This window comes from Poromitra crassiceps (genome assembly GCF_964638095.1).
Source record: "Poromitra crassiceps genome assembly, chromosome: 2".
NCBI classification, from domain to species: Eukaryota; Metazoa; Chordata; class Actinopteri; order Beryciformes; family Melamphaidae; genus Poromitra; species Poromitra crassiceps.
Window position 1 is genome coordinate 629,863 of NC_139624.1, and position 13,091 is coordinate 642,953.

General features: G+C 41.7%; 1 protein-coding gene across 1 annotated transcript; it reads right to left on the reverse strand.

The window, feature by feature from the left end:
* Nucleotides 1-2,956: 2,956 nt before the first annotated feature.
* Nucleotides 2,957-12,409, reverse strand: LOC310791598 (leucine-rich repeat-containing protein 28-like; the record flags this gene model as incomplete). The annotated part of the gene is made up of 5 exons (XM_083653264.1): nt 2,957-2,999; nt 9,095-9,236; nt 9,583-9,620; nt 9,967-10,007; nt 12,242-12,409. 5 exons carry the CDS (start codon nt 12,407-12,409, stop codon nt 2,957-2,959), a joined length of 432 nt encoding a protein of 143 aa, XP_083509390.1.
* Between the last annotated feature and the right edge of the window lie 682 nt (nt 12,410-13,091).

Sequence of the window (13,091 nt, forward strand, 5' to 3'; positions counted from 1 at the left end):
GCTGGACATGGAGGGGGCGGGGCTGGACATGGATGGGGCGCGAAACTGGTCCCGTGGATGACAGCGGATCGCAGGCTGATGAAGAGGGGGGGGGGAATGCAATTCAAATTAATTACCTAATTTACATTTTAGCCCTTCACTTGACACCCTTATGCAAAGTGACTAAACAATTAGAAATATATATTTATTTATATTTATATATATATAAATATCTGAATGCAGGCAGCATGTAACTTAAAGCCTAATGTTTGAAGATCTGTTAGGGTAGAGACTTGGGATCATAGGTGTAGCTAATGTAACGCGGGGGAACGGCGTTCCCACACTTCTCCAAGAGGTGTTTTGTGCGTTATTATTTACGACAGCATGAAGAAGAGTGCTACTGCGATGCGTTATTATGGGACCCACCACGGTTCTTCCCAAGGAAGAAAAACAACAAACACCTGAATAATGTCATGGGCAAACTGGAGGAGTACAGAAATGCCCGTTTGTGGGTGGCGGCAGTACAAATCAATTGGCAACTTTGATGATATTTCATCTGCGCATTGAAGCCGTGGTCTCCCCCCTGTGCGTAATTGGGCAGCGCCAGCTCACCTGATCCAGCCACTTTGATCGCTGTTACAGCTCCCGATTCGTAGGCTACAAGCTGATATGAACTTATATTGCTAGAATTAACGCATTAACAGTGTGTAACAGAATACATTCAGTGTGCAACAGAATAGCCTACATTCTGACTGTGTGTTATGGAACGCATCTACCAGCGCCCACAACGCCAACTGGGCCAAGTTAGAGAAAGCGTGTTAAACCAGAATACGGGACTATCTGGAGAAAACAAAACAAATGAACAATCTGAGCTGGCGATGTTTTTTTGTTGTGGAATGCGCAGTGCATGGAGACTTGCACGGCTGCCTTAATCGAATAGAGGTGAGCATTGCTTCTTTGTGAAGAAGGAATGGAAAATTATTTCAATTTGGCCATACCAGTGATAATTATAATAATTTTTAGCATATTATGCATCATAATGTATTATTTTATTTCATGGCCAGATGTGGCCTTTCTTATCTCATATAGTGCAATAGTATAGTGCAAGTCGAGCTGTTTATGTGCTTTTTCCCATGCGTGATGCCCTCAGTGAGATAATTGTGCTGCTCAACTGATAACCAAGATTGGCAAAATGATCTAGATTGTCATTTTAGCCAAAAAGTTATTTCTCTGTGTTCTATCTCCTTTTCTTTTGCATTTAGCCGAGTCCTCTGTTGCCCTCTGCTGGCAAAATAAATACCCACAACAGATGTTGATGCTCCAATTGTGCCATTTGTCAGTCACCATCAAATGTAGGCAAGGCAAAGTGTATTTATATAGCACATTTAAAACAACCACAGCTGAGCAAAGTGCTGACCAGGTCATAAGCAAAAATAAAAGTAGAAAACAATTAAGAAAAGAATAAACATAATAATAATAAGCTCAATAAAGAAACAATGAACATAGAAATATAAACAATCAAATAAAGTGACAGCTCAGCTTGAATTGAAAGTGACAGAATAAAGAGGAGTCTTTAGTATTTAGTCTTTAGCAGTGACTTAAAGGTTTCTAGGCACTCAGCACTTCTTATACAGCTCAACAGTCACGTAACATTGTGACGTCACCACCTGTTCCGGAAGAGTATTTCCCATTCATTTTTGTCATCACGTTTCAAAAAATCCTTATCTAAATTGATAAACTGCTCTTAAGAGTGAAAAACCTATTCATCCCATAATGCATCCCGGCATTTCTGGCCAATCAGATTAGCCGCTGATTGAGCGACAGAGCGTTTCAGCCAATGGGAGAGTACTCTGAGCAGCAGTGGGTAGGTAGGACTAGTGTCCTCTAGAGAGAGAGTGGCGTCAGCGGAGGAGCAAAATGCGAGACTCATTAGCCAATGAACAGCCAGGAATGGGTCTCGCGCTACTTTTGCATGCTAAAATAAAGCTGATAATGTACAATTTGATTCAAAGGATGAAAACCCCTTTCAAAGTACAACACAAACTGTCTATTTTGCTGCAACTCGACAGTGCTGCTTTTTTTACTCAAGAGTTCCACTTTCTACTTCCTGGAAAAAAACTGGTCCATTGGAGTGAATGGAGATGTCGGAACTCTTCTATTATACGGCTCTGGGTAAGCGGTCTTGACCGGTGCCATTACAGCTATTAGCTCCATGGCTAACAACACTATCGTAGATAGACACATTACAGCTATTAGCTCCATGGCTAACAACACTATCGTAGATAGACACATTACAGCTATTAGCTCCATGGCTAACAACACTATCGTAGATAGACACATTACAGCTATTAGCTCCATGGCTAACAACACTATCGTAGATAGACACATTACAGCTATTAGCTCCATGGCTAATGGTGGTTTTAGCCCTTTACTCAGCAGGTGATGAGCTACATAGTAGCCTAGCCAGAGGGACAACAGCCAGAAAGAGAAATAAATGCAGGCCACCAAACACAGACGACCATTACAGCGAGCTCTACCAATCAAAGACGTCATTGTTACACCTTTGGGATTGTGGGTAGTGTAGGCAGATCACTTTTTTCATATTTAAAAGGAGGCTATCTTACAGATGTGTGGCTTCTACAGGAAGATATAGCATCGTTTGACCACTGGAGGGCCCGTGGTAACTCTACATTGGGAGGTTATGACATTATGGCGAATAATCATAATAATCTCAATGAGGAAATACTCTTCCGTCACGTGACTGTTGAGCTCTATGTGGACAGGCACACCTCCATCTTGGCAGATCTAAAAGCATCTGCTTCATGGACCTCAGTGCTCTGGTCTAGATGGAGTGTGCTGATGTACGCCATCTGAGATAAGAAGGCGCCAGCCCATTTCAAGTCTTAGAAGCGGACAGGAAGCCAAGTGAAGGGCAGCCAGTCCAGGCGTAATGTGGGCACGCTTTATCATTTTCCAGTTAGGAGCCGCACTGCAGACCGCCCAAGTTGATGCCTGTTGTTCTACACCCACATACAAAAGACTTACAAGTGTGATGTAAGAGGCAATCAAACCGTGAATAACTCTCTCAAGATCTTTAGGAGAGAGATATGCCTTAACCTTGACTGACAGTCTGAACTGGAAAAAGCTGGTTTGAATTTACCCTGCACCACTTCTTCCCCCAGTGGGATGTCAGCATGCTATACATCCATTATCATCTTCAAGATTCAATTCAGCAATATTACACTCGAGCGTGTACTTTACCGTGGTTAGAGGCACGACGGTGATGTGGCAGCACCGAGGCTTCAGTCGAGGTCCATACGCGTCACTGAAGTGCCAATAACCACGGTAAAGTACACCCTCAAGTGTAATATTGCGATTATACAACAGTTACCAACAAAATACAGGCTATAAACAAAAGGTGTTCATATTTTGGGGGCATTTGCTCTCAAAATAACAAAGTTTTTGCCGAGTGTGTTAGTCCGAGACAAGAAATAGTCCCTGTTGAGTCAGCCAGACATCAGCCAGCCGATATGCTCATCATCACATGAGTTAACTGTAACAAACAGCTGATATGCTCATCATCACATGAGTTAACTGTAACAAACAGCCGATATGCTCATCATCACATGAGTTAACTGTAACAAACAGCTGATATGCTCATCATCACATGAGTTAACTGTAACAAACAGCTGTGCAGAAAGCAGCATCTAGCTTACAGCTGATATGCTCATCATCACATGAGTTAACTGTAACAAACAGCTGTGCAGAAAGCAGCATCTAGCTTACAGCTGATATGCTCATCATCACATGAGTTAACTGTAACAAACAGCTGTGCAGAAAGCAGCATCTAGCTTACAGCTGATATGCTCATCATCACATGAGTTAACTGTAACAAACAGCTGTGCAGAAAGCAGCATCTAGCTTACAGCTGATATGCTCATCATCACATGAGTTAACTGTAACAAACAGCTGTGCAGAAAGCAGCATCTAGCTTACAGCTGATATGCTCATCATCACATGAGTTAACTGTAACAAACAGCTGTGCAGAAAGCAGCATCTAGCTTACAGCTGATATGCTCATCATCACATGAGTTAACTGTAACAAACAGCTGATATGCTCATCATCACATGAGTTAACTGTAACAAACAGCTGTGCAGAAAGCAGCATCTAGCTTACAGCTGATATGCTCATCATCACATGAGTTAACTGTAACAAACAGCTGTGCAGAAAGCAGCATCTAGTTACAGCTGATATGCTCATCATCACATGAGTTAACTGTAACAAACAGCTGTGCAGAAAGCAGCATCTAGCTTACAGCTGATATGCTCATCATCACATGAGTTAACTGTAACAAACAGCTGTGCAGAAAGCAGCATCTAGCTTACAGCTGATATGCTCATCATCACATGAGTTAACTGTAACAAACAGCTGTGCAGAAAGCAGCATCTAGCTTACAGCTGATATGCTCATCACATGAGTTAACTGTAACAAACAGCTGATATGCTCATCATCACATGAGTTAACTGTAACAAACAGCTGTGCAGAAAGCAGCATCTAGCTTACAGCTGATATGCTCATCATCACATGAGTTAACTGTAACAAACAGCTGTGCAGAAAGCAGCATCTAGCTTACAGCTGATATGCTCATCATCACATGAGTTAACTGTAACAAACAGCTGTGCAGAAAGCAGCATCTAGCTTACAGCTGATATGCTCATCATCACATGAGTTAACTGTAACAAACAGCTGTGCAGAAAGCAGCATCTAGCTTACAGCTGATATGCTCATCATCACATGAGTTAACTGTAACAAACAGCTGTGCAGAAAGCAGCATCTAGCTTACAGCTGATATGCTCATCATCACATGAGTTAACTGTAACAAACAGCTGTGCAGAAAGCAGCATCTAGCTTACAGCTGATATGCTCATCATCACATGAGTTAACTGTAACAAACAGCTGATATGCTCATCACATGAGTTAACTGTAACAAACAGCTGTGCAGAAAGCAGCATCTAGCTTACAGCTGATATGCTCATCATCACATGAGTTAACTGTAACAAACAGCTGATATGCTCATCACATGAGTTAACTGTAACAAACAGCTGATATGCTCATCACATGAGTTAACTGTAACAAACAGCTGTGCAGAAAGCAGCATCTAGCTTACAGCCGATATGCTCATCATCACATGAGTTAACTGTAACAAACAGCTGTGCAGAAAGCAGCATCTAGCTTACAGCCGATATGCTCATCATCACATGAGTTAACTGTAACAAACAGCTGATATGCTCATCATCACATGAGTTAACTGTAACAAACAGCTGATATGCTCATCACATGAGTTAACTGTAACAAACAGCTGATATGCTCATCATCACATGAGTTAACTGTAACAAACAGCTGATATGCTCATCACATGAGTTAACTGTAACAAACAGCTGATATGCTCATCATCACATGAGTTAACTGTAACAAACAGCTGATATGCTCATCACATGAGTTAACTGTAACAAACAGCTGATATGCTCATCACATGAGTTAACTGTAACAAACAGCTGATATGCTCATCACATGAGTTAACTGTAACAAACAGCTGATATGCTCATCACATGAGTTAACTGTAACAAACAGCTGATATGCTCATCACATGAGTTAACTGTAACAAACAGCTGATATGCTCATCACATGAGTTAACTGTAACAAACAGCTGATATGCTCATCACATGAGTTAACTGTAACAAACAGCTGATATGCTCATCATCACATGAGTTAACTGTAACAAACAGCTGATATGCTCATCACATGAGTTAACTGTAACAAACAGCTGATATGCTCATCACATGAGTTAACTGTAACAAACAGCTGATATGCTCATCACATGAGTTAACTGTAACAAACAGCTGATATGCTCATCACATGAGTTAACTGTAACAAACAGCTGATATGCTCATCACATGAGTTAACTGTAACAAACAGCTGATATGCTCATCACATGAGTTAACTGTAACAAACAGCTGATATGCTCATCACATGAGTTAACTGTAACAAACAGCTGATATGCTCATCACATGAGTTAACTGTAACAAACAGCTGATATGCTCATCACATGAGTTAACTGTAACAAACAGCTGATATGCTCATCACATGAGTTAACTGTAACAAACAGCTGATATGCTCATCACATGAGTTAACTGTAACAAACAGCTGATATGCTCATCACATGAGTTAACTGTAACAAACAGCTGATATGCTCATCACATGAGTTAACTGTAACAAACAGCTGATATGCTCATCACATGAGTTAACTGTAACAAACAGCTGTGCAGAAAGCAGCATCTAGCTTACAGCTGATATGCTCATCACATGAGTTAACTGTAACAAACAGCTGATATGCTCATCACATGAGTTAACTGTAACAAACAGCTGTGCAGAAAGCAGCATCTAGCTTACAGCGTTGATGCAAAAAGGATTGTTTTGATGTTAATTGTAATTTATTTGATGGACTTACTGTTGACGAATGGTTGGAAGAGATAAACAAACAAGCTGCTGGTTTCATCTGACAGCGTCAGGTTAGGACGCTAATTCTAAATTCAATAGTTGTTCTACAAAAACAAGCCATACGTATCATTAAAAAAGGGTTACTATGCTCACACAAATCCACTGTTTCTAAATTCCCGTGTCATGAAATTTAACGACTTGTTCTATTATAAGATAATGCAAATAATGTTTAAAGCAAAATCAAAGTCACTCCCATTCTCTGTGCAAAAGTGATTTTCAACACGGGACAGCAAGTACGATCTAAGAGGTGTGTGCAAGTTTAATGTGCAAAAAGCTAAAAAAGAGATTAAAGGAGATGTTTCCACTGTTGGGGTGAAAGTTTGGAATGATGCACATATAAATTTGAAGATGTGTAATTCGCTTTTGGTTTTCAAAAAAATGGTTTCTGAAGCTATTTTTGAGCGTTATAAGTGTGAATACATTTTCTGATGCCGTTTAATTTTTTTCTTTTCTGTGTTGTAAACATTGACTGTTGCAAATTACTTTTCTGTTGTTGTTTTTATTTTATTTTGGAATAAAATAATTAATTGAGTAGAAATTAGGTCAGGCATAATATAAGCATTTTGCTTCTGCCTGAGCCTGTTCAGTCTCTGGTTGATTTGACTTTGTTTATACTGTGATTTTGTTATTTATAATGACTGAATAAAAAAATTACATTACATGACATTACATAATGTATCAGACTGAAAATAATACTGCCTGTCTGAGATGAAAGAGGGTTGAGAGGCGGGCCATAGCGTGTCTGTCGATGATTTGATTTGACAGTTCTGGGCACTGAGGTTGGCGTTGGCCAATCCTGGCCTGTTCCGCCCCCAAATCGAGTCTGTTCTGGCGCCGGGACAACCAGACTCTCTGGCACCTGCCAGTTACGTTAACTTTAGGAGCAGTGCGGTAAAGGAATGCGAGTTTAACAAACCAGTTACATGTCCTATGCATTCTACATCAAATAAAGACATTAGTTTGTTTTATTTGGTACGTTACACACTTATTGGCCAAGTTATTAGTTAGTTTATGGGCTAGAAATTCTGTGGGGTTACAGGCAATATAGGTAGGCGGCCATGTTGCCTGCAGAATTGTGGCCGCTGCTGTTCTCTGCTGAACAGACCGGCCGGTGGAGTGATATTTTAGTGATGAGGCCGTTCTCAAATGAACGACTTGAGAAGGGCTAGGTGTTTAGTTTACCGGTAGTTTAGTTTATTAGGATCCCCATTAGCCGCAGCAGGATGCTACGGCTATTCTTCCTGGGGTCCGACAGGTGTGCTGTTATGTTCATTTGAGAATGGTTCTTGACCAATCAGATTGCTTGGTCAGAACTACATGTTGTATAATATAGTATCATCACACTAGCTTTAAAAATGAGCCCACCACAGCCGCTGAAAGACAGCAATATCGGTAAGAAACTCACCGAGTTTACTCACCAATTATTACGCTGTCTTCCAAATAATCCAGCCACGTAACTACATCCATTCATGAAATGATTAAATAGCCCGGGGACATTAATGGTTTGTAAAAGTCTCATTTAACCACCGGCCCGCTCACGCCATGTTTGGGAAACTGAGCTGGGAGCTGCTAAACTACAGCCGCTCTGCCAGCGTGGATCTTGTTGTACTAGAGCAGTGCTGACCAATTTGGGGCCCGCGGGCCAAGTTGCTCAGGCAACTCGGGCAAGTTATCAGATATCTGCACTGATTGCAAAGGGTGGACGAGCTTTTTCATGTGGTGACTTTGTGAAACAGTGTCTGAATGTGGCTGCGGATATACTGTGTTCACTCCTGAGATTGCATCCCTGCAAATTGTCATGGCAAATTGTTTACAAAAGATGGACAATAAAGCTGATTTCCAAAGTACCTTGAGGATTTTTCAAGTTGTGAATTAAGTCAAATTTCTCTCTTGATTACAAAGGTGGAAAATACAACTGTTTTTAACTGGGTGTTTACTGATTAAATGTTTAAGCTCCCCACAAATGCAGATGTTTTTTTTTTTTATATATATAACCAATTGCAAATTATTACAATTACCAAACAGATAAAAAGTAGATTATTATATTGAAATGTTATTTTAGATTTAGAATGTTAATTTTCTATAAAAAAAAATAAGGGAATTGTCCGCACACTGATTAGAAGCTCCCGCTTTTATTTGCGCTCAAGGAAGGCAAGCTTTTGACCCTATCGGGTCTTCATCAGGCCTGATCAAATATTTTTTGATTTGGCCTGTTTGTCCTGCACCTGATGCCCAGTGCGGTTTTTGGATGTGCGCATCGAGCTTTCCTACTTTAATTTTCTATAAAACACAATACATTTTAATGTAATTCCACAACGTTTATTTTTGGCCCTCGGCCCTCGACCCAGATTGAGTTTTGGCCCTTCAATGGGAAAGAATTTGGGCACCCCTGTACTAGAGGCTGGGGTGGTGATGTTCTGCGCTCGCGGGAGCGCACTCATACTGGATCATTGTTGCTAAACATGCAGGCCGACTGGGGTAGCGTCTGGTAATGTTCAGGAATTCACTGCATGTTTTAGAAATGGCGATATGGTCCCAGCCCTAGAGGGGACAGACCCACCTGGAGGAAGGCATTTCAGCTGGTTGTTGGACAGTTTCAGGTGCCGTAGAGACCTCAGCCGGCCGACCTCTGGACAGAGGAACTGGAGGGCGTTGTCGCTCAGGTCCAGTGACTGCAGCCTGGCCAGGTTTCCGATAGCTGAGGAGGATCAAACTACAGTCACTCTCTATCACTCTGTTCAATGGATAAACTTCACCTAGATGACCTCCTCACACACACGTATACATGCAGTCAAAAATAAATAACCCTCAGGTTCATTTCATCTCCAGATCAGCCTAGTTTTCATTCTCATTGCTGTACCCCTTCCCATTGTCTTATTTCTGTTGTCATTATGTTATCCAGTCAAAATGGGCCTTAACTTGATTTTTGTTGTGACTATTTTTCTTTTTAGATTCTTTCAATACAATGCTGTCAAATCAAAGTGACTGACAATCAATCAATGTGGACAATAGAACCAATTCTTATGAAATAAAGAAAGACTTACCTTCAGGAATGATAACTATGTTGTTTGAGTGCAAATACCTTAAAAGGAGGGAGGGGACAAAGATGACAATTTGAATGACAACATTAATTGCTTGCTTTAGATATCTCTCCAGAGTGACACCGGACGCTATTGATATGATGACAGTGGCGTTGTGGTCACCTGATGGACATACATTAGATTTAATTTAGGAATTTAGCAGACAGGCTCATCCAGGCCAACTAGTTGTGGTTATTTCCAATCATAATCATAGTTAACATTTTATGGAAATAATAGTCGTGCAGTAATTATATCACATATCATATAGAGTGTGGCAAACCTTTAGTGTAAAATAAGAATCCTAATGTGTGTGGATTGCACATATACTTGTGTTAACTGAATACTCACAGTTCAATTAGATTTGGGAGCTTCTGAGCAAGATTGTCAGGCTAAAAGAGAAGGATAGAGAGAATAAAATAACAGCACAGTAAATCTCACAGAAACAAAAAAAAGCAACAATTCTGAACTTGATTAGCAGTGCTGCTCGCTGCACTGCTGGCAGTGTGACAGGATTGTATGGAACAGGGACGGCACCCGGGTAGCAGTATGGGTTAGCTCCCCAGCCTGCGTCTTCCGTGAGGAAGAAGCCCAACAACCCACGAGAGGCCTTTTAGGAGGGCCATTCAAGCTGCAAGTGGAGACTGCAGTGCCACCAAGTACTGGTACTGCATGGTATCCACCAAGATACCATCACCTCGGAATGAGATGTTTGGAGCGGGGGAGTCTGGTGCAGCGCACAGGTCGTAGACCTGGTGAGACGAGGGAGGAGCCCGGCCGGGTGGCAACCCACAGAGCCTGGTCCCTCTATGTACCAGAGCCCTCCCCGTCCCCCGGTCCCGGCAGAGTAGTTCCGGAGCAGCGGATTGAGTGGCCCTGACCGCGTGACCACCTTCGACCCTTCCTGGAGGGCTGACCGTGGGTAGCTACTGGGACGTAAGTTGGGGCTTGGCCAGCCCCGGCTGGGTCACCTGGGCGAGGGTGTATGATGTTGCGAGACCCGAAACATCCTATGACCCCAGGGTACATCACTGAGGATACGTCCCAGTTATGCATCCATGCGATGTTTTTTTCTTTATATGAATGACAGGTATTTTTTTTTTAGTAGTTTAAAGTCGAACTGAACCTGTTCGTCACGTGCATAATGAGTCCGTTTCAGACTGAAAACATAGTTTGTCTAAGATGACAGGTTGAGAGGCGGGTCATAGTATCATGTCGATGATTTTATTTGACAATTCTGGGGACTGGATTGGGCTTTGGCCAATCCTGGCGTGTTCCGCCTCCAAATCGAGTGCGATTCAGTGTGTTGTGGCGCTCCCCTCGGGAAGAGCCTTTTGACGGGAGGAGTGGAGCTCAGCGACCCGCAGGCAGCCAGCTGCCTTCGTGTTGCCGAGCGGAGAGTGCAGCACATCGGCCCGGAATCTCCGAAGTGCGACCCCTGACAACCAAGCTCTCGGATGCGCGCGCCATTATCGCTGCTGTAAATACGATATCCCTGGAATGCGCGTTTTAACGAGCCAGTTACATTTCTTTGCATTCTTAGAGATTATAGTTTTTGTTTTTTGTTCATGTTTCTAACAATTGGCCAAGTTAGTAGTTAGTTTATGGGATAGGAATTCTGCCAGATGACAGGCACTAGGCACCATTTTCTACTTCAATTGGAAGAGAAAATTATCCAGAAATGAAGATTTGATTGACAGCTGCATGTCATGATATGATTGGTTGAAATGGGGTAGAAACTAGAAATATGATAGTACTAGGTGACGTCAGCAAACTGTACATTACTGTTATCAATGAAATCTTGAAAAATGAACTTTTGATGTGAAAAAGTGTGAAAAACGAAAGAAATTAGATTGTTGTGATTTTGTTTGCATACATTATTAAATAGGTGCACTGCATACCCAGGTATTTGAACTAAAAGAAAAGAAAAGTCATTTTTGGGTTCAGCTCGACTTTAAGTGTTTCTTCGAGAATCATATCGTGCATTCCTTTATAACTGGAAACTGGTAATCTTACGACTTCAAAGGTCATGAGCTGGGCGGTGACGTAATCATTGCTGGTATTTCCCATTCCAAACTCGTAGGAGCCTCAGCAGCCCCGACCTCAAAAATCCAAGATGGCTGCGTCGTGCAACAACAGTAGTTATAATCGTAGTAATATTGTTTAGCACTTCTGTTTTGTTTGTGTCTCATTAAATCAGCTGTACACACAGCACTGTCTAACTTCTATCTGTGTGGACATGAGGCTGCAGTGTTTGTATGCGCAAAATGCCGCGAAATGCCTTGTTATCAACTGTTATTGCTAACAATGGCTAGCCTGGCTAGCGACTGGATCTGACCAATGAACAGTGAACTTCCCAGCTCAAGTTTTCTACAAATGGAACGCTAACAAAACGGATGTGACGTCATTTAGCCTCCACATCCCAGTTATTTTGCGATAAAGAAACGCACCAATAGGCCTACTGTATCTGTATGTATGCATACTATGCAGAACTGACCAGTTTAGTTTACCCAAACTTTTTAACAAGTCCTGTTCTGTAAAGACAATATTAAACATCGGTCATCCACAATTATCAATGGGGTTTGCCCTGACATCCTCTCCCATACAAAAAGACAGAGTAGGATACCAGCGTAGTGAGCGAGTTTCTCTTCGTATAGAGTCTTTCCAGAAACTGCAGGCCCCCGTCCTTCAGCAGCTCCACAGGGAACTTGTTGAGGTTCCTGTAGTTGAGGTAGAGGTTTTTGTGGCGCTCCTGTTTGGCCACGAATATGGTCTCATGAAGGTCGGTTGCCATGTCTGAGTAGATCCTCTCCTGGGAGAGGAGACTCGGTACCTGCCTCCTGCTTCTATGGCATTACACTTGCCTGAAATAAAAGGATGGACAGAGTTTGCAGCAGACGTACTTGATCCTCTGTTGTTTCATTAGTGCAGCTTAGAATAAAAAGACATTGATTGATAAAGAACTAGCTACTAGGAAGCATCACAACACATGCAACAGGATCATTTAAAAAAAACATAACTGGAGGTAACAAAGTCCATTCCTTTCATGTCAAACTTAACTGAAAGGTTGTCACATCAGGTATGCTAACGTTGAAAACGGCAACCTTTTAAGGTACTTCAACTCACTGAAGATCTTACTGCCTGACTAAACCTGTCTTACTTTGATTTCTCTTTCTGTTTAATTTTCTCCAATAGGGAGAATTTGTTATTAAGATGTGTGTAATTTTTGTTTTGGAAAGGGAAGCGGTAGGGAATGGGGGTATTAGGCTAAACAAATCAGTGGGGAAATTAAAATGTCATTCTCCCTCTGTTACGTTGATGAATAAGCACTCAATAAATAAATGAATACAAAAATGATTTTGATTCTGATTCTGGAAAAAAATGCTGACGTTACTAGGAAACAGACAGTCCACACTCAACTAGCTAGTCTGTCACCACAACGTGATCAGCAAAACTATTACGTTACTCGGTTGTTT